At 44.1% G+C, this 23,233-nt stretch overlaps 1 protein-coding gene across 1 annotated transcript in view; it reads right to left on the reverse strand.

Annotated features, from left to right (window-relative positions):
- The window catches only part of LOC126109481 (leucine-rich repeat-containing protein 15-like), a 28,186-nt gene extending 22,157 nt beyond the window's left edge, over positions 1–6,029 (reverse strand). Inside the window, exon 1 of the mRNA XM_049914508.1 lies at positions 5,469–6,029. Coding sequence (XP_049770465.1) covers positions 5,469–6,029 — 561 coding nt within the window. The remainder of the gene's footprint in view (positions 1–5,468) is intronic.
- Between the last annotated feature and the right edge of the window lie 17,204 nt (positions 6,030–23,233).

Consider the following 23,233-nt stretch of genomic DNA (forward strand, 5'->3'; position numbering starts at 1 on the left):
ATGACAGTTCTGTCATTTGATTCATAACCGTCCAAACTCAAAGTCATTTCGAGCATACAAACGGATAACAAGAGATGCACAGGAACATAAATTAATGAAAACGTCATAATGAAGTTAATAACACCATTGAGAAGTCTGGAGTAGTCCTAGGAACAGGTATAACCCCTTATTTGTTGTGTATTTTGTTCGCTACATAGTCTTGCATGCCACACCGGCCGACCTATGTTGGAAAAAATGATGCTTCTTGGCCGGTGAGTGATTCTAGAGTTATACAGTTACCCTAATATGTCCGTTTGATACGTTACAGTGTGGAGTTTGCATCTAGAGTATAGTATAGAGTGAAACGTGGACGATAAATAGTTTGGACAAGAAGAGAATAGAATATATCGAAATGTGGTGCTACAGAAGAATGCTGAAGATTAGATGGGTAGATCACATAACTAATGAGGAGGTATTGAATAGAATTGGAGAGAAGAGAAATTTGTGGCACAACTTGACTATAAGAAGTGATCGGTTGGTAGGGCATATTCTGAGGCATCAAGATTCTAGAAACACATGATGCTTCTTGGTCGGTACTTCAGCCTAGTGAGACATTTTAGAGTCACATGATGCTTGTGCACTAGATAATCAGATAAGCAGTTCATGCCATTTCCTGCAATTTTTGTTGTTGTTGTTAGACACGGGGTTTGGTTTTGCACGGCATTTGTAAATATTTCGCATTCTGCTCGTTTAAGTGCTATATAATGTATTATAGTTATTTGGAATATATTGTAAATTTTTCAGTTACAGAATTCTATGGTGAGTAAAATGTAATATGTATGTTTTGTCGTTGTGCTCCTCAGTCCAGAGACTGGTTTGATGCAGCACTCCATGCTACTCTATCCTGTGCAAGCTTCTTCATCTCCCAGTACCTACTGCAACCTACAACCTTCTGAATCTTTTTTTTTTTTTTTTTTTTTTTTTTGTGAATTCATCTCTTGGTCTCCGTCTACGACTTTTACCCTCCTCGCTGCACTCCAATATTAAATTTGTGATCCCTTGATGCCTCAGAATATGTCCTCCCAAGCGATCCCTTCTTCTATTCATGTTGTGCCATAAATTTCTTTTCTCCCCAATTCTATTCAATACCTCCTCATTAGTTATGTGATCTACCCACCTAACCTTCAGTATTTTTCTGTAGCACCACATTTCGAAAGCTTCTATTCTCTTCTTATTTAAACTATTTATCGTCTACGTTTCACTTCCATACTTGGCTACACCCCATACAAATACTTTCATAAACGACTTCCTGACACTTAAATCTATACTCGATGTTAACAAATTTCTCTTTTTCGGAAACGCTTTCCTTGCCATCGCTAGTCGACATTTTATGTCCTCTCTACTTCGACCATCATCAGTTATTTTTCTCCCCAAATAACCAAACTCATTTACTACTTTAAGCGTCTCATTTCCTAATCTAATTTCATCAGCATCACCCGATTTAATTCGACTACATTCCATTATCCTCGTTTTGCTTTTGTTTACCGAGCGAGGTGGCGCAGTGATTAGCACAGTGGACTCGCATTCGGGAGGACGACGGTTCAATCCCACGTCCGGCCATCCTGATTTAGGTTTTCCGCGATTTCCCTAAATCGCTTCAGGCAAATGCCGGGATGGTTCCTTAGAAAGGGCACGGCCGATTTCCTTCCCTATCCTTTCCTAATCCGACCTTGTGCTCCGTCTCTAATGACCTCGTTGTCGACGGGACGTTAAACAGTAATCTCCTCCTCCTCTTTGCTTTTGTTGATGTTCATCTTATATCCTCCTTTCGACACACAGTCCATGTTTTAAAGCTATTTATATCACATGCGCACAGTTAAGTCTTATTTCCTTATAGAGAGACAGATTTCAGCGAAATCGATTTGCTGTTCTGTCATGACAACCGAATATCTTTGCCATCGTACTTTAGGAATCCTTATCATCTACTAAATGCGTTAATTAATTACGCCATCTGAGAACATCTCAAAAAAAAAAAACTTTCGGTGTTTGCACAAATCACTTCCGTATCCTGTCATCTCAACGTTATATAAGTGTAGCACCAATTAGAGGACAGGTTTGAAGGACTGGCCATGTAGCACCATAAACGCCTATATGTGCTAGCTATGGAAAACCTGCAGTTTAGGTTTTAATGAGCTTACTTGACGCAATGATAATGATGTCACTCCTCTGTAATGAAAACTGAAAACCAATGGCTGGCTTCTATTTGATTTCATATCTCCCGCATATCTCAAACTAGTCACATTTTTTGTGGGCGTTCTCATATCACGTGACGCCCACAAAACCAATCCATACCTCACTGACTCTTTAGTTCTATTACAGTGTCTGACAACAGAAGTGTAGCACCCTGAAGATATAGATGTCAGTGTAACTTCCTGTTGGTAGACAGCACCTGTGGTTAGGTAACTGACTGAAGATATAGGTGAAAGTGCCACCGCTGGGCAATTGTATTGTTCGCGTTTGTCGCTCTTACCAGGCATGATAGAGTATAGAGACGGAGATGTTGCGTACTCGGATGAGACAGTGGTCTGATGTTGGACGGCATGGGAACATGAGCAGAGGCATATTCGCTTCAAAGGTTCCAGTCCACCATGTCTGACAAGGGGAGAGACCCCTATATTCCACCAAACAAATCGTAATCCTTTCTTAGTTCTTATGAATGCCTGTCATCAGAGAAGAAATAATGGACTCTCTGGAATATTCGTTGGCAGCAGTCAGCAGGCAGATGACGGAATGACTCTCTCATGCATAGGCTTACGTTAACGCCACTATGGCGTTTGTAGTGGTGCGGTGATCAGGAAATACGGACTGCCAATTAATAACGCCACACTGTGTGCAGCAATGAAATGCAGTTGTGGACTACCCCGTATGACTATCGTAAGCCCTCGGTTACGTCTTCTGGTCAAGTCTGGTAGTGGGTGTGGAAACTCCTAGGCACAAAACTGCATCACAAACATTCCGCATCCTTCCAGAATGAGATTTTCACTCTGCAGCGGAGTGTGCGCTGATATGAAACTTCCTGGCAGATTAAAACTGTGTGCCCGACCGAGACTCGAACTCGGGATCTTTGCCTTTCGCGGGCAAGTGCTCTACCATCTGAGCTACCGAAGCACGACCCACGCCCGGTACTCACAGCTTTACTTCTGCCAGTATCTCGTCTCCTACGTTCCAAACTTTACAGAAGCTCTCCTGCGAACCTTGCAGAACTAGCACTCCTGAAAGAGAGGATATAGCGGAGACATGGCTTAGCCACAGTCTGGGGGATGTTTTCAGAATCAGGTTTTCACTCTGCAGCGGAGTGTTCGCTGATATGAAACTTCCTGGCAGATTAAAACTGTGTGCCCGATCCAGACTCGAACTCGGGACCTTTGCCTTTCGCGGGCAAGTGCTCTACCATCTGAGCTACCGAAGCACGACTCACGCCCGGTACTCACAGCTTTACTTCTGCCAGTATCTCGTCTCCTACGTTCCAAACTATACAGAAGCTCTCCTGCGAACCTTGCAGAACTAGCACTCCTGAACGAAATGATATAGCGGAGACATGGCTTAGCCACAGCCTGGGGGATGTTTCCAGAATGAGATTTTCACTCTGCAGCGGAGTGTGCGCTGATATGAAACTTCCTGGTCCCGCGTTCGAGTCTCGGTCGGGCACACAGTTTTAATCTGCCAGGAAGTTTCATTCTGCATCCTTATTTGTCACGGGTGCACACTCGTGGTCTCAAGGTAGCGCCCTGTGTTCGAGACCCGCCACCCCTTAAATTTTCAAAATAATCAGAATTGGCGGCAGTCGTGGCATATGAAGTCATCCCCATTCTGCCAATTGCTTTGACGAAGAGGGCGAAGAGCAGACAGATTTTCTTTGGTACTCTGTTGTCTTTCTATCGGGAAACTGCCCCTAGAGGCGGAAGAATCAGTAATCATCAAATGCATGGGAACGCAGAAGGCATTGGAAACCACTGAATTAAAGACACATAACGTGTATCCACAGGACACGTGGCGTGTCATAGAAAAATTTTCATGAAGATCTCTGCATTGGCAAAAGATTCCGGAATAGTCCCCCACTCGGATCTCTGGGAGGGTATTGAAAAGTGGGAGGTGACCATGTGAAAAATAAGTAACCAACGAAAGGACAACGTTCTATGAGTCGTGGCATGGAATGTCAGAAGTTTGAACGTGGTAGGACAGCGAGAAATCTGAAACGGAAATGCTAAGACTAAATCTAGATGTAGTTGAGATCAGTGAAGTGCAATGGAAGATAAGGATTTCTGGCCATATGAGTGTAGCAGCAGAAAATGGTATAATGGGAGTAACATTCGTTATGAACAGGAATGTAAGGCAGACAGTGTGTTACTATGAACAGTTCAGTGATAGGGTTGTTCTTATCAAAATCGACAGAAAACCAACACCAACAACGATACTGCAGGTATACATGCTGAAGTCGCAAAGGAATAGGAAGAGATAGAGAAAGTATATGAAGATATTGAAAGGGTAATACAGTACGTAAAGGGAGATGGAAATCTAATAGCCGTGGAGGAGTAGAATGCAGTTGTAGGTAGAAGAAACGGTTACAAGAGAACATGGGTTTGGGACAAGAGGTGAAAGAGGAGGAAGACTAATTGAGTTCTATAGTAAATTTCAGCTAGTTATAGCGAATACTCTATCGAAGAATCGTAAGAGGAGGAGGTATACTTGGGAAAGGCCGGGTGATATGAGAAGATCTGTTAGATTACAACATGGTCAGACAGTGATTCCGAAGCCAGATACTGAAATGTAAGACGTACCCAGGAGTAGATATAAACTCAGATCACTATCTAGTAATGATGAAGAGTAGGCAGAAATTTAAGATTAGTCAGGAAGAATCAATATGCAAGTAAGTGGGATTCGGTAGAGCTAAAGAGTGACGAGATACGATTGAAGTTCTCGAAGACTATAAATACAGCAATAGGAAATAGCTCAGTAGGCAGTACATATGACTAGGAATGGACATCGCTAAAAAGGGCAATCACATAAGTTCGGAAGCGACTGATGGACAAGCGTGGCCAACACTTCAAACCCGTCTCGTAATCGATGCTGCGGCCATGTAACAGTCAGAAGTAATATGAGGAAATATAGGAGGATTTCTTTTGTGCTTTTGAGAAGTTCTCGGATGACCTAAATAATTAATGCCATAAGCATATGATAAGATACCCAACCTGGCATGGCAGATATTATGGTTGTTATGACGAGCTGATCCATTTTGAGGAGAGCTGTGTCGCTGTAAGGAAGTAGTCCAAGGCTGAAACACAGTCACACTCTAAAAAGTCTCATTTCCTTTCTGTTAAGGTAGTACACTCTACTAACTACATTTGCTTGTCAAGTACTGAGTTTTCCTTTGTGATGACTGTCGGGTACTAAATCGTAAAAATAAGCAAAAAATAATAATTTTTTCTTACCACGAGACTGGTAGTAGTTGCAAATATGTCCTTTGGAAGAGACGTCAAGTTGTTCGAGTGGAGATCAATTTTTCTCAGCGACACAGTTCTGGCGAAGATTGTCGAGGGCAGAGATGTGATTTCGTTCTCCGAAGCGTCGAAATCGGTGAGCAGCTCCGCGTCGTCCAACGTTCCCTGTTCCAGATATCTCAGGTGGTTTCGAGACAGCATCAGCTCCTGGAGTTTCGAAGCGTTCCTGAACGCCCCACCAGAAATGGTCCGTATGCCATTGCTATTGAGGAACAAGTGACGCAATTCTGGGTTGCCAGCGAGCAGACCATTTGGCAAGTGCGTGAAGTTGTTGTTGTAGAGGCTCAGGAAACTGAGTGCCTCGTTCTGTCTGAAAGTTCCTGGCCGTATTTCCTGGATCTTGGCGTTTACGACCACTGTTCTCAGGTCTGGGCACAGCTCGAACTGGTTTTCGTCCAGACTCTGGATGGCACTCGTCATGTACAGGTACTGGAGTTTGGGCAGTAATCGGAAGACTCCCGGCTCCAGGATGGTCACGCTCGGTGTACTCATTCTGAGTTCATACACTAATGGGTTATTGGCGAAGGCGGACGATCCGATGGTTGTCAAGGAAGAGGACGTAATGTAGAGTATCTGCGCGCTTCGCACATTCTCCAACACGGGAGCAGTCAGGTGGGTGATGGTTGGAAGATCAATTATGGAGGACGAGACGTTCTTAGACAGGAGACATGGAGGTGCTTGAGAGAATTCATAGCAGGATGACAGTGTGGAGACGTAACATGGACAGTCGGTGGTTTTGGAATCGCCACAAACCTCAACACTGAATATCAGAAGGACTGATGCCACTATGATTCCTGGGACGTGAGGCCCTCGATGAAACCTGAAACATTCACCAGTCATTGAATTACAATCTTAAACCCTATAATAATAAGAATCGTCGATCTGGCTTGGACCTACAACACAAGGTTAAAATTATCAGTACTCTGAAGTCATTAAAGCTCTGTAGTTATCTGTTGAAGAGTACATACTCCCTAAAGAATCTGACCTTCATCCAAAACAAAGGTAGATCTACAGTAAAGCCTCAAATGGCTCTGAGCACTGTGGGACCTAACATCTGAGGTCATCAGTCGCCTAGACTTAGAACTACTTAAACCTAACTAACCTAAGGACATCACACACAGCCATGCCCGAGGTAGAATTCGATCCTGCGACCGTAGAAGCAACGCGGTTCCAGACTGAAGCGCCTAGAACCGCTCGGCCACAGAGTTTGGCAAAGCCTCGGTGCATAGAGTAAATAAAATACTTCAGCTGATTACTTACAAGAAACACTGAGTAACGTGCAGCACACTTTTCAGAAAATTGGTTACCGGTACTCCGCTAATGGGGTGGAACGAGCATTACGTCGAAGAATCCAGGACTCAGTAACAATGGCCACGAAAAGGGAAAGTTTTGCTCTCTTTCACTTACTACGTTACTGATCGGATCAGGATTTTTTCGACAAGCTTGAGGTTGGTAGGATCTTCACGATATCTACAATAATAAGAGATCACCTGAGAACTACAAACTATGAAAGTCATTCTCTGGTGACAGTTGTTACGAATAAAATTTCATGTTGTTGTAGCTAAGTCACTACGAACTTGGAACCCTAACAACAACTATTAAATTCCAGAATGAGATTTTCACTCTGCAGCGGAGTGTGCGCTGATATGAAACTTCCTGGCAGATTAAAACTGTGTGCCCGACCGAGACTCGAACTCGGGACCTTTGCCTTCCGCAGGCAAGTGCTCTACCAACTGAGCTACCGAAGCACGACTCACGTCCCGTACTCACAGCTTTACTTCTGGCAGTACCTCGTCTCCTACCTTCCAAACTTTACAGAAGCTCTCCTGCGAAACTTGCAGAACTAGCACTCCTGAAAGAAAGGATATTGCGGAGACATGGCTTAGCCACAGCCTGGGGGATGTTTCCAGAATGAGATTTTCACTCTGCAGCGGAGTGTGCGCTGATATGAAACTTCCTGGCAGATTAAAACTGTGTGCCCGACCGAGACTCGAACTCGGGAGGTCCCGAGTTCGAGTCTCGGTCGGGCACACAGTTTTAATCTGCCAGGAAGTTTCAACTATTAAATTGCCCCTCGCCGATTATAAACAGAACTGTCACTTCGTACGAACTGGTATGTCGGCTGTGGCGGAAAGTGCTTCACAGTGTGAAGACCATAAACAAATAGCTCCTGCGATTATAGTCCGTACGTTGAAAGACGAGCCCTGAGATTTTGTGTGGGCATGATGCAGCTGCTTCGCACACTTGGCATAACCAGTTCTATGGCACGTGTTTGTTTACATATGTGTGGCAACGCCTCCTGTTGCCACACTTCTGGAGGGGACTGCAGCTTTCAGTCAGTTCGGTTAGGTACATCCAACAGTGTCTTCCTGCTTCGGAGTTCAAAGCTGGCAGGAGTGATGCCAAAAGACAGCATTCTTCTTTCGCTTGATAGTGGAAGGCGCTTGGATCAGGTGAGAGACCTGCAGTTCTAGACACACTGTGCAAAAGATCTCGTTTCCCTTCTCGTAGTAATTCCTCGTAGGTCGGCAGGGACAATGAAGCATACTGAGCTGTGGCCCTCGTTACTGGCGCGCCAGTCTCTTGGATGTCCACTATCGATCCTTCGAGGTTTCTCACCTTTGCTTGCCTTGTTGTTTTCCGCATTCGCGGGGCGAGTGGCAGTTGACGTTTGCTCGGGCTACCTGCTGAGACGCCGCGGCGTACGAGGTGGGAAGCAACCACGCATACGTGGAGTTGCTTGTACGCGGTCTGCCGGTTCAGCATGGAGGATACGTGTTGGCTGCCTGCCTGTCTGCTCTCCTGATTTTGCTCGCCGTGCCTTGCGACCGCCTAGCTTGGGTTGCTGCCTGGTGTATCCTACACGAGCCATACCGGACGTCCAGCAGAATTTAAGCAGCCTTGTGTTTCTTTTAAAGTGAAGGAGCAAATGAATAAGACCTTTTGTAACCAATTTTGGTGGCCTGTTAAGTGTCGCCTTCCCGTTTACACTGCCTTTGGGGAGAGCTAATTCTTTCAAATTTAAATAGTTGGGCTTCCCTGTCCTTTATAATCTTTGGGTGTTTTATTTGAATTTTCTCTTGCTAATTCCTCGTGCTTGGCTAAATGTTTACTTGTATAGCGGGAAGTAACTCCTGGTTAAAACTCGGATAAGGTGTTTGATGTTACTGCCGCTTCCGGCATTCGTCTTTTCAATTAAGCGTTGTCATCCCTTCGAGCGACCTGATGTCACTCCTCGTTAATTAATATTGGTTTATGTGTACTTAATTTTGAATGGGCCATTTGAATTAATATTTTGGAGCGCTGTATAGCACTAAGGCAACCTCATTGTATACCACCTCTTGCCCCGGTCTTGTACCCTAATTTTCAGTGGCACGAGTTAGCTCCACTACCGCTTTTACTGATGTGCTCCTTCCAAAATCTTGTCTTGTATAAGTTTGCCCCATGTGTGTCTGGGAACACAGAGATGAGCTTTAGTGTGATTCAGTGCTAGTCAGTTAATGGAATCTTCATTTTGACTTGGGTTCCACTGAAGAGTTTGAGTGGAGCATAGTGTGTTTGATTTGTTATTCATTTAATTACTGTAAGTTTGCTTATTTAATGGGGAGCAAGACATCTAAAGACTGTTGGTATTAACTCTCCTAGTTGCGGGGTGTTGCTAATTCGTTCCAAATGGCCTACAACTTATTCAATGGCAAGGCTGTTGATTAGTTGGTTACTGTGAGTGCAAATTCACGCTGTTTATTTGTTGCCGAAACTGTTGAGGTGTCTGTGTCGTGATTCAATCACTAGCTACGTGTTTGAGCTAAATTGATGTAAACCTTAATTGCCTCCTTAAAATTAGTTGCCAGCAGAAACCCGTAAGACAACTAAGTTTTTTCACTGCTTATGTTAACCTTTACTGGGAGCAATATCTCATGTAGTTAAATTTTGTCTTAAAATGTGTATTCCTCTGATGTAATAAACAAGTGATAAAAGAAAAAAAGCAAGGGGTTCAAATGGTTCAAATGGCTCTGAGCACTATGGGACTTAACATCTGTGGTCATCAGTCCCCTAGAACTTCAGAACTACTTAAACCTAACTAACCTAAGGACATCACACACATCTATGCCCGAGGCAGGATTCGAACCTGCGACCGTAGCAGAAAAGCAAGGGGGCCTGGTGCTTCCCATTGTGTCCGGTTTCTAACACTTATCACGTACCTAGCAAACGGAAAAAAGTACACGGCATTCCCGTTTTCATTAAGGACCGTATGACAGATGGAAATACACTGAAGAGCCAAAGAAACTGGTAAACCTGTCTAATATCGTGCAGGGCCTACGCCAGCACGCAGAAGTGCCGCAACACGACGTGGCATGGCATCGACTAATGTCTGAAGTACTGCTGGAAGGAACTGACTCAATGAATCCGGCAGGGCTGTCCATAAATCTCTAAGAATACGAAGGGGTGGAGATTTCTTCTGAACAGCGCATTGCAAGCCATCCCAGATATGCTCAATAATGTTAATATCAGGGGAGTTTGTTGGCCAGCGGAAGTGTTTAATCTCAGCAGAGTGTTCCTGGAGCCATTCTGTAGCAATTATGGACGTATGTGGTGTCGCAGTGTCCTGCTGGAATTGCCCAAGTCCGTCGGAATGCTCAATTGACATGAATGGATCCCGGTGATCAGGCAGGATGCTTACGTACGTGCCACGTGTCAGAGTCGTATCTAGACGCATCAGTGGTTCCATATCACTCCAATTGCACACGCCCCACACAATTAAAGAGCCTCCACCAGCTTAAATAGCACCTGCTAACATGCAGGGTCCATGGATTCGTGAGGTTGTCTCCACACACGTACATGTCCATCCGCTCGATAGTCTGAAAGGTGACTCGTCCGACCAGGCAACATGTTTCCACTCACCAATAGTCCATTGCCGGTGTTGACGGGTCCAGGCGAGGCGTAAAGCTTTGAGTCATGCAGTCATCAAGGATACACCAGTGGGCCTTCGGCTCCGAAAGCCCATATCGATGATGTTTCATTGAATGGCTCGCGCACTGACACTTGTAGATGGCCCAGTACTGAAATCTGTAGCAACTTGCGGAATGGTTGCACTTCCGCCACGTTGAACGATTCTCTTCAGTCGTCGTTGGTCCCGTTCTTGCAGGATCTTTTTCCGGCCGCAGCGATTTTTAACGGGATTCCTGATATTCACGGTACACTTATGAAATGTTCATACCGGAAAATACCCACTTCATTGCTACCTCGGAGATGCTGTGTTCCATCGCTCGTGCGCCGTCTATAACACCACGTTGAAACTCACTTAAATCTTGATATCCTCCCATTGTAGCAGCCCTAAACGATCTAACAACTGCGCCTGACAATTGTTGTCTTATACAGGGTGGTCCATTGATAGTGACCGGGCCATATATCTAACGAAATAAGCATCAAACGAAAAACCTACAATGGACGATACTCGTCTAGCTTGAGTGGGGAAACCAGATGGTGCTATGGTTGGCCCGCTACATGGAGCTGCCATAGGTCAAACGGTTATCAAATGCGTTTTTTAAAATAGGAAACCCCATTTTTATTACATATAGAAATATGAATGTTTTCAATTGGACCACTTTTTTCGCTTTGCAATAGCTGGCGCTGTAATAGTCCCAAACGTGTAAGTACGTGGTATCACGTAACATTCCGCCAGTGCGGACGATATTTGCTCCGTGATACATTACCCGTGTTAAAATGGACCGTTTACCAATTGCGGAGAAGGTCGATATCGTGTTGATGTATGGCTATTGTGATCAAAATGCCCAACGGGCGTGTGCTATGTATGCTGCTCGGTATCCTGGACGACATCATCCAGGTGTCCGGACTGTTCCTCGGATAGTTACGTTATTTAGGGAAACAGGAAGCGTCCAGCCACATGTGAAACGTCAACCACGACCTGCAACAAATGATGATGCCCAAGTAGGTGTTTTAGCTGCTGTCGCGGTTAATCCACACATCAGCAGCAGACAAATTGCGCGATAATCGTGAATCTAAAAAAGTTGGTGTTGATAATGCTACATCAACATCGATTGCGCCCGTACCATAGCTCCATGCACCAGGAATTGCATGGCGACGACTTTGAACGTCGTGTACAGTTCTGCCACTGGGCATAAGAGAAATTACGGGACGATGAGAGATTTTTTGCACGCGTTCCATTTAGCGACGAAGCGTCATTCGTCAACAGCGGTAACGTAAACCGGCATAATATGCACTACTGGGCAACGGAAAATGATGGCTGCGACAAGTATGGTGCGGCATTATGGGAGGAAGGATAATTGGCCCCCATTTTATAGATGGCAATCTAAATGGTGCAATGTATGCTGGTTCCCTACGTAATGTTCTACCGATGTTACTACAAGATGTTTCACTGCATGACAGAATGGCGATGTACTTCCAACATGATGGATGTCCGGCACATAGCTCGCGTGCGGTTGAAGCGGTATTGAATAGCATATTTCATGACAGGTGCATTAGTCGTCGAAGCACCATACCATGGACCGCACGTTTTCCGTATCTGACGTCTCCGGATTTCTTTCTGTGGGGAAAGTTGAAGGATATTTGCTGTCGTGATCCACCGACAACGCCTGACAACATACGTCAGCGCATTGTCAATGCATGTGCGAACATTACGGAAGGCGAACTACTCGCTAGTGAGAGGAATGTCGTTACACGTATTGCCAAATGCATTGAGGTTGACGGACATCATTTTGAGCATTTATTGCACTAATGTGGTATTTACAGGTAATCACGCTGTAACAGCATGCGATCTCAGAAATGATAAGTTCACAAAGGTACATGTATCACATTGGAACAACCGAAATAAAATGTTCAAACGTACCTACGTTCTGTATTTTAATTTAAAAAACCTACCTGTTACCAACTGTTTGTCTAAAATTGTGAGCCATATGTTTGTGACTATTACAGAGGCATGTGTCACAAAGCGAAAACATTTGTCCAACTGAAACATTCATATTTCATTACGTACTACACGAATATGTAATAAAAAATGGGGGTTCCTATTTTAAAAAAAGCAGTTGATACCCGTTTGGTCTATGGCAGCGCCATCTAGCGGGCCAAACTTAGCGCCATCTGGTTTTCCCCTTCAAACTAGACAAGTTTCGTTGTTTGAAGTTTTTTCGTTTGACGTTTATTTCGTGAGATATTTGGCCCGGTCACGATCAATTTCCGACCGCAGCACCGTATTCTGCCTGTTTACACATCTCTGTGCTTGAATACACATGGGTATACCACTTTCTCTGGCGCTCCAGTGTAGCTATAGGCCTGTATCAATATGTCAGTCTGTTGTAAATTTGAGGAGCGAGTTTTATGATCAAGAGTTTTTGGAGAGCGAAAACTGTCGATAAAAATCGTGATCAGTCCCGCAGGCAGAAGCCCAGTAAAATGCAGCTCACTCTCTTCAAAGCACGAAGCAATTAAAGATGGTCGCTACCAGTAGACATTGGTTTATATCAATGGGGAAAGTTGAAAATTTGTGCTGGACTTGGATTTCAGTCCGGGTTTTATGCTTGCTAGCAAGTAGAATGATCACTACACCAATTGGACAAGTGGTCACCACGACTTTACAAACTACCCTATTATGCCTTCCACCAGAAACACACACTACATATGTAGTTTCCCTTGCCCATTATCTCGATTACTTGCGGCATTTCGCCGATTCCCGTAAAAGTTCGGGCTTAGTGTGCATCTGCACTAAAGGGATCTTTGGCCGTGCTCACTTTAATTATTTATAACGTGGTATCTGTTCTTTTGGACATGTCTGAGAAAAGAGATACCGCATATACAGGGCGTGCAAAAATGTAACAGGATGAAGAGAACGCTACATTGAAAAACTTGAGGTTGGAGACGCCAGCTTTGGGAGTTATGGAAGTAAACTTGTGTACCGCTTCCTCTATCATTACTGTTTTCCAACTTATTTTGAACTAACATGCATAAAAGTTTACACGTACTGTGCTGTTTCTTTATATGTATGTTCTTTATTTTCTGCAAGGAAAGAAGGAGGACGAGTCTGTTTATCCGACTGCTGTGACCGTGCGTTTCTAGGCGCTTCAGTCTGGAACAATGCGACCGCTACAGTCGCAGGTTCGAATCCTGCCTTGGACATGGATGTGTGTGATGTCCTTAGGTTAGTTAGGTTTAAGTAGTTCTAAGTTCTAGGGGACTGATGACCTCAGATGATAAGTCCCATAGTGCTCAGAGCCATTTGAACCGTTTTTTTAGTCTGTTTACTAGAAAGACATAACGCAGCTTTTCTTTAGTTTACTTGTCTGTAAGGTGGCTTTGTTGTATCGTATTTACGTTGTCCCATGACAGGACGTACTAGATCCATTCATTTCTTAGTGCTCTTAGAGACGTACAGTATAGTACGATGGGGCAGTACCAGTACAGACTCGCAGAACTCACTGACGTGCACCTTGGGTATGGGGAAGTACGTTGCAATGCTATCGCTGCTGTAAGGCTATATAGGGAACGATTCCCTAACAGGCATCATCTGTCAAGGTGTTTATTTCTATCGATAGAGGAATGCGGGAGACTGCTCCATTGGAAAGAAAAAACAATGGACCTGGGAAAATGAGGGATTACTCCATTCCACTCCGTCTGCAGACCACAAGTGGCCTATCGGGGCCATCCGACCGCCGTGTCATCCTCAGTGGGAGGATGTGGATAGGAGGGGCGTGGGGTCAGCACACCGCTCTCCCGGTCGTTATGATGCTATTCTTGACCGAAGCCGCATGCATATTCAAATACAGAGATATGTAAACAGGCAGAATACGGCGCTACGGTCGCCAACACCTATTTAAGAAAAGTGTTTGGCGCAGTTGTTAGATCGTTAGTGCTGCTACAGTGGCAGGTTATCAAGATTTCAGTGAGTTTGCACGTGGTGTTGTAGTCAGCGCACGGCGATGGGATACAGCATCTCCGAGGTAGTGATGAACTGGGGATTTTCCAGTACGACCACTCCATGAGCGTACCGTGAATATCACGAATCCGGTAAAACATCAAATCTTCGACACCGCTGCAGCCGGAAAAAAGATTCTGCAAGAACGCGACCCACGACGACTGAAGAGAGTCGTTCAGAGCGACAGAGGTGCAACTCTTCCACAAATTGCTGCAGTTTTCAATCCTGGGACATAAAGAGGCGTCAGCGACCGAACCATTCAACGAAACATCATCGATATGGGCTTTCGAAGACGAAGGCCCAATCGTGTACCATTGAAGACTGCTTTACGCCTCGCCTGGGCCCGTCACCACATTGGACTATTGATGACTGGATGCACGTAGCACGGTCGGACGAGCCTCGTTTCAAATTGTATCGAGCGGATGGACGTGTACGGGTATGGAGACAACGTCATGACTCCATGCACCTTGTATGTCAGCAGGCGACTGTTCAAGCTGGTCGAGGCTCTGTAATGGTGTTGGAAGTGTGCAGTTGGAGTGATATGGGACCTCTGATACGTCTGGATATGAATCTGACAAGTGTACGTAAGCATCCTGACTGATCAGCTGCATCCATTCATTTCCATTGCGCATTCTGACAGATAACGGCAATTCCAGCACCACAATGCGACCTGTCACACGTTCAAAATTGCTACAGAGTGGTTCCAGGAAAACCCTTCTGAGTTTAAACACTTCCACTGGCCACCAAACTCCCCAGACGTGAACATTATTGAGCATATTTGGGATGTCTTGCAATGTACTGTTCAGATCTCCACCCCCTCGTACTCTTACGGATTTGTGGGCAGCCCTGCAGGATTCATGGTGACAGTTCCCTCCAGCACTACTTCAGACATTAGACGAGTCCATCCCACGTCGTGTTGCGGCACTTCTGCGTGACTGCGGTATTAGGCAGGTCTACTAGTTTCTTTGGCTCTTCAGTGTATTACAATGAATTGAACATACGAGGGGAGTTCAATATGTAATGCAATACATTTTTCCCCGGTCACTTTCGGTTGGAAAACGCGAACTTTGTAAAGTGCCATCACAGAATATTCCCGCTTCAGCCCACATTCCTTCATGAAGTTCGCCAGCCGTTGTGGCCGAGCGCTTCTAGGCTCTTTAGTCCGGAACCGCGCTGCTGCTATGGTCGCAGGTTCTAAACCTGCCTTCGGCATCGATATGTGTCACAAAAATGGTTCAGATGGCTCTGAGCACTATGGGACTTAACATCTGAGTTCATCAGTCCCCTAGACTACTTAAACCTAACTAACCTAAGGACATCACACACATCCATGCCTGAGGCAGGATTCGAACCTGCGAACTTAGCTGTCACGCGGTTCCAGACTGAAGCGCCTAGAACCGCTTGGCCACACCGACCGGCTGTGTGATGTCCTTAGGTTAGTTAGGTTTAAGTAGTTCAAAGTTCTAGGGGACTGATGACCTCAGATATTAAGTCCTATAGTGCTCAGAGCCATTTGAACAATTTGTTTTCATGAAGTTCCGCTATGTGGCGGCGGTATGTGTAGCCACCTAAATACTGTCTGTAATGCAGGTGAGTTCCAAGCAGTTGTAACGCCGGAAATGCATATCCTCCTATTTCCATCTATTGTACTATAAATTTGTTTTCCTTATTTTTGTTACCTGAATATATAACATTTCTGTGTCTTCGTATATTGTAATTGTTTTACTATTTGTATATATATATATATATATATATATATATATATATATATATATATATATATATATGCATTTATGTCGATGTATAATTGGTTTGTTTCGTAAATATTATTCGTATTTTTACGCTGGGTCTTGCCTAGGGAAAACTATGCTATCGAACGAATACATCGATAGGTCGTGGGGAGAACCAGAGTGTTTAGGATCTTTGGTAGTGTTAACTCTGCCGCGTGGAGCGCGGGCAGAGGGAGTGTGGCTGAAGTAGCGAGTGGAGCAGGTGTGTTGTGTGACGCTCCCGCGAGTTGCCGCGCTTTCGGGGTTTGGCAGCATGTAATTGCGCTCGATTTGCGATGATAGTTTCTGACATGTTGTCGCGGACGGGAAACATTAACTAGCGCACATCAAGAGCCCGTTTCATCTGGTGACCGTGTCGAGAAGAAGGCGCGCCAACATCCAGCTTCTGCAACAGCGACGGCCGACAATGAGTGACTGTCGCCACCTCCTCGACCGACGGCTTCAAACCTTCAATCAACCGACAAGGAAGACTGGACGCACGTAAAGTTTTAGAACTGTATGGCGGACCTCAGCTTTTCAAACTGTTCCATTTTCGTCACTATAATTACAGCAACTTAGCATGAACGTTTGTTGCTCATTGTCCCAATTGCATTACCAAGCAGAGTCCCTTCCTTTTCCGAAATGAACCCGAGTGTCGTTGAAATTCAAACGCCAGCATTAGAGTAATATAACTAATTCGTTTTCACTGCTTTAATTTCAAAGTTCAGTTAAGGCATTCATAGCTGGCTACAATATTTAGATTACACAAGCACGAATTAAGAGTGCGAGCTTTGTTACCGTATTTTAGCTTACCTGTGACTGCAGCTCAGCTTGGTACGTACTAAATTTTACTATTGTTAATTGTTCAGAATCATTTAATTCAAGTTCAAAGTTAAATCTCTTATTTCTAAATTGCGTAGATGCAAGTAGCTTTTGAAATGATTGTTGAGGTAGTCCAAGACTAACCATATTTTACTGAATTTCGATGTGTTTGAGAAAGAAAGCTCACTATTAACTTCAGTCACTAAATTAACTTTCGATTTTCCCGTTTTATTCATTCTTTTGCTAAATTAAGTCAGAGTGTAGCGAAATTGATTACTTCTGACAAACTTTCAGTTTTCACACTACACGTGTCAACCTTCAGTTGCCACGCTTCTAGTGCTAATTATATGTGTAATAACCTTTCTTTTTCAGTTACTATAGTAGTTGTCCTTAGGACTGGCGACCGTAATTTCCCCCAAATCTCAAATATCTAATTACCGCTAGTTGACTGTTAACGTAACGGCCGCACATTTACTTCCTTTATTAACTTTACCCCTTTTCAAAATTAATTTCCACCAGTTTCATTTGCATTTTTCCTTTCATTTAGATGTAACCCTTTCCTCCCTCTTTACCGACAGATTAACTTCGGTGACGATTGCTTTTCCCAAATTTCCATTAGATACACGCGGTTTAATTTCTCACTGTCATTAAGGTCGATAAGTGAGGGGGAGGTTACACAGTGTGCTGTCACCGAGTTTCTTTTAGTGGAAAACCAGAGCATTTTAGATAAGAACATCTTCGGAGACATGGCAGTTAACAAAAGCACGGCGAGTCGTTGGATTACGCTCCTGTCGTCAGGGCAACAAGGTCTCACATACTTGTCCGATCTCCGGCATGCTGGCCGGACGCACACAGTTGCACACCCTACCTACCTCATTAGGTTGGCAACTTCTCGGTATACAATTCAAATAGGATGAGACACATAGTAAACTCAAAATATTTACGCCTTTTAAAGCACTGTATCCGAAGAAATGTGTGTAGTGCAGCACATAAATGGGGTTAACAAGACGAACAGCGTGAAAGGAAAAGTTCGGAATATAATAATGTGCTTACGTAAATGAAATGTAGTGCTACCTCCAGACCAGATGAAAGGCAACGCAGATGCCAACCAAAAACGTGAAGAACTGCAAGTAATTACTTATTAACATAAAAAACGCGACGTGAACTGTTTTATAATCTAAAAATAACACCGAAAATGCCTTAGAGTGATAAATGGCGAAACGCGTCTGGTAGAAATAAACTACAGTGCAGCAAGAAAAGTCGGTTTTTATTTGTAAAACACATAATAAAACTTTTCTGATTTAAGGAAGGTCGTACTGATGTCGTCTTTCTCGCTGGGGGTTAAAATTTCTCGTGGTGGCCAGTCAATTTCTGTCCAGTGCAGCTGTCCTGCTCTGCTGTCACGTAAACAAAGAAAGCAAGCATATTTCGTATAACCTCCCCGCTGACCCAACAACGTGTTTAATCTACATCTACATTTATACTCCGCAAGCCACCCAACGGTATGTGGCGGAGGGCACTTTACGTGCCACTGTCATTACCTACCTTTCCTGTTCCAGTCGCGTATGGTTCGCGGGAAGAACGACTGCCGGAAAGACTCCGTGCGCGCTCGAATCTCTCTAGTTTTACATTCGTGATCTCCTCGGGAGGTGTAAGTAGGGGGAAGCAATATATTCGATACCTCATCCAAAAACGCACCCTCTCGAAACCTGGACAGCAAGCTACACCGCGATGCAGAGCGCCTCTCTTGCAGAGACTGCCACTTGAGTTTGCTAAACATCTTCGTAACGTTATCACGCTTACCAAATAACCCCGTGACGAAACGCGCCGCTCTTCTTTGGATCAACTGAAATCCTCAAAAACCATCCACTGATGCTCAAGAACGGTAGCCAAATCGTTATACTTTTCTTGCATATGAACCGAGTGTCGCATAGGAAGCGATGCAAATGCATTTCCATAACGCAGCAAGTCTGCGTTGAGTATAGCTTTCGAAGAATCAATGAATGTGTGCCATTCTTCTTAATCATATCCCGTTACAAAACACTTCTTGAATCCATGAGCATTACTACAGTAAACCAGATTTCCGTTTTGGAGAAAAACGGAGTAAATTCTCTCGATGTCTGCACTACGAAAATGAGCCCACAGACAATAGCAGGTTTTTGTTTTTGATCTTGATCGTAGCAGTTCGCCTACATCTTCTGAAAGATCTAAATCTCTTAGTAGTTCGTTCACCTCACTCTGAGAATAAAGTTGAGGTCTTTCGTCAACAGGAAAATATTAGGTAGATCCGTCCTGGGAAGCTAATGTGTTTTTGTCCTCTGACTCAACCAGGATTTTATCTAAATTGGAAGGTGGCTGTGGAACTGATACTTGAGAGGCATGGGAGAGTGGAAGAATGGCTGAGCAAGGTTGGGGTAAGGTATTTTATTTTAAGTTTTCTATTAGATCCTTTGACATTTAAGTAACGCAAGTAGCAGTCGGTAGACTGATTTTTCTGTTCAAGCCATATCACAGAAATGAGTTGTCCTTAAACCACAACCGAAGATCTTCCTCGTATCTACCGCACATGTTTTGTGAAGTTCATGGTTTGTCTTGATCTAGAAGTTTCAATTCAAAATATGCAAAATAAACATTTTTCAGAAGTTCACTTGTCTATGTAATTGCGACAGTACGCTTACCAATATGTTCTAAAACGGCATGGGACTTTCCGCTGTTCATACCTCAGATTCTACTGATGATACAAACATAGGGCTAAGTGTTCAGTATAACTCTTGAGTTAGGGACCATTTGTATACCCAACAGGAAGTCCGTCTTAGTGTCACTATATTGCAGTACGGGCCGAAACTACGAATATTACACGATTGGTGATGACCTCACTGTAGTTCATAAAACTCGTATAAATTAGTAGTTGAGTGACCTTAGGATATAGTTTATCTCTGAATATGTGTCCCAAATGTGGGGACGAAGCGGAACTTTTATGCATCGATCACGGCTTTTCCGCCTTGAATATTGAGTAGAAGTAGGCACTGGCCGCGAATGGTTTCATTGAACTATCAAGACATTAGGATACAAATAATAAAACTGGATATGTACAGGAACCAATAGAGAAGAATAAAAATTGAAGAGTACAGGAGATGGGCTCCAAGTAAAAAGGGCATAAAGTAGGGACGCAATACTTCTCCTGCACTAATTGACCTGTACATCGAAGGAGCACTGACGAATTTAAAGTAGGATTCAGTAGCGGGATTAAAATTCACCGCGGAATGAAATCAGCGATAAGATTCGCGGATAACATTTCTATCCTCAGTGGAAGTGAAGAACTACAGATCAGTTTGAATGAACAGTCTAATAGGTGCAGAATATCTGTTCGGAGATAGACCGAAGAAAGACGAAAATAGTGAAAAGTTGCATCAATGGGATTAGTGACCAAGTTAGGATCAAAATCGGGGACCACATGGTAGACGAATGACGGAATTCTACTACCTTGGAAGCAAAATCGCAGGCGAAGAACGCAGTATATAAGAAGACGTCCACTGACATAAAACATGGGACTTAATTTGAGGAAGGTAATAGAGTACGGTACTGTAGGTACACAATCATGGACTGTGACTGTCGGAAAAGGAACAGCATTACAGAAAAATGCTTAGAATTAAGGGGACTAATAGGATAAAAAAGTGTGGAGGTTCCCAGCAGAACCTGTTCGACATGGAATACGTGGAAAACATGGACTAGAAAAGGGGAATGGGAAACTAGATCTGTCTTACGATATGAGAGACAGTGAAAAAAATATGATTTCAACAGTAAACACCATAATCTTGGTATCAGTATTTTCAATTCACCGATGAAGGCCAACTCAACTGCAGAATATTAAATAACTATGAAAAGTGATGTTCACGGGTGAAGGGAAAGACAAATGCTTGTATCCATAAATTCACGTAACCTTTATAGCTAAAGTAACTCCGCAATCGGCAACAACAATGAAAAAACTGTGTCCGAAGCACAACAAGCCATTTACATCATACCACCCGGTATTATTATTTGCACTTAATCCTAGGTGTCTGCACGATACCCACGGACCACAAAAAGTATTAACTATGAAACTAAATAAAGCTGCAGTGCGAAAGTACATCTGGTATCTTTGAACGAAATCCACGCTACTAACGATTCTCACTTGAGTATAATCATAATAAAATCCTAAGAATGGTTTAAATGGTTCAAATGGCTCTGAGCACTATTGGACTAACTTCTGAGGTCATCAGTCCCCTAGAACTTAGAACTACTTAAACCTAACTAACCTAAGGACATCACACACATCCATGCCCGAGGCAGGATTCTAACCTGCGACCGTAGCAGTCGCGCGGTTCCGGACTGAAGCGGCTAGAACCGCTCGGCCACAGCGGCCGGCGTTCCTAAGAATGAAAAGCACGTCTTAAAAACTTACTTGTTAAGAAAGACCATAATGCAAAAAGTATACTCTAGCGAAAATTAAAATACAAAAACATATGAAATGCAATCTTCACTATAATAACAACGAAAGAGTATAATCACAGACACGAACAGAAATAATGAAATCGCTGATCATCCGTCACAACTGCTGTCTCTAAATATCAGGTACACGCTAAGATGTGTTTCTGACCACTACTAAAAGATAAGTTACAACACACTGAAAACTGAAACTTCCTGGCAGATTAAAACTGTGTGCCCGACCGAGACTCGAACTCGGGACCTTTGCCTTTCGCGGGCAAGTGCGCTACCATCTGAGCTACCGAAGCACGACTCACGCCCGGTCTCGCAGCTTTACTTCTGCCAGTACCTCGTCTCCTACCTTCCAAACTTTACAGAAGCTCTCCTGCGAACCTTGCAGAACTAGCACTCCTGAAAGAAAGGATATTGCGGAGACATGGCTTAGCCACAGCCTGGGGGATGTTTCCAGAATGAGATTTTCAATCTGCAGCGGAGTGTGCGCTGATATGAAACTGTGAGACCGGGCGTGAGTCGTGCTTCGGTAGCTCAGATGGTAGAGCACTTGCCCGCGAAAGGCAAAGGTCCCGAGTTCGAGTCTCCGTCGGGCACACAGTTTTAATCTGCCAGGAAGTTTCATATCAGCGCACGCTCCGCTGCAGAGTGAAAATCTCATTCTGGACACTGAAAGCTGATTATTATTGATACACAAAAATATAATCAGTAACAAATAAACAGCAACAAAAATACGATACTGCATGGAAGTCGGGGCTTCGAAACTGATGTAAAATCATATTATTCATAACTAACTCACGTGCAATACAGCAAATGTACCAAAATTTGTAAGATGTTCTGTTACAGATAACCTGATGATGGCCGTATGGCTGAAACATACCTACAGTTCAAATAAAATAATACTCATAGCAACGTGAGTGGTTATATAAAATTTTAAAAAAAGCCCAAGGGATTACAAATACTAGATTTATTTATAAGTTCCATCGGACCTCATGCAGCAGCGTACCTCTGGGAACAGCAATAAAAACGGACTTGAGTACTCACATGTTGCTCGGATGGTGAACTTGGACGTAGCAGCTAGCAATAAATGCCGATGTCAGCAGTCTGCAGGTGAAGGAAACAGCAACAGCGGGCTCGCCAACTAGCTACCGATCAAGTTCCGAGACTAACGCACAGGAAAGCACTGCCGTAAGCAATCAGGAACGCACAGTCGCGAGTCTTGCCTGGGGCTGTTTGTTTGTCTGCCACGAACGTCACAGACTGCCGGAATGCCCCCGAAGTAGTCATGCAATAGTTTCCTGGTGGACCGTTGTTCCGGAAAACGCCGTGCCATCAGAGCGAGGGGGGAATCGGAGTTGTGTACAGCGCTGAGCAGCATTGCCTTCTGAAGGACTTTAGCTGCAAAGAGCTCTGAATGTCTCACTGAACCGGCCGAGGTGGCCGAGCGGTTCTAGGCGCTACAGTCTGGAACCGCGCCACAGCTACGGTCGCAGGTTCAAATCCTGCCTCGGGCATGGATGTGTGTGATGTCCTTGGTTGGTTAGGTTTAAGTAGCTCTACGTTCTAGGGGACTGATGACCTCAGAAGTCCCATAGTGCTCAGAGCCATTTGAACCATTTTGTCTCACTGCCGCAGTCTCTGACATACACGGGATGGGCAAAATAATGTGAACAAACTGTTCA

This window comes from Schistocerca cancellata, chromosome 12 (assembly GCF_023864275.1).
Source record: "Schistocerca cancellata isolate TAMUIC-IGC-003103 chromosome 12, iqSchCanc2.1, whole genome shotgun sequence".
Lineage (NCBI taxonomy): Eukaryota > Metazoa > Arthropoda > Insecta > Orthoptera > Acrididae > Schistocerca > Schistocerca cancellata.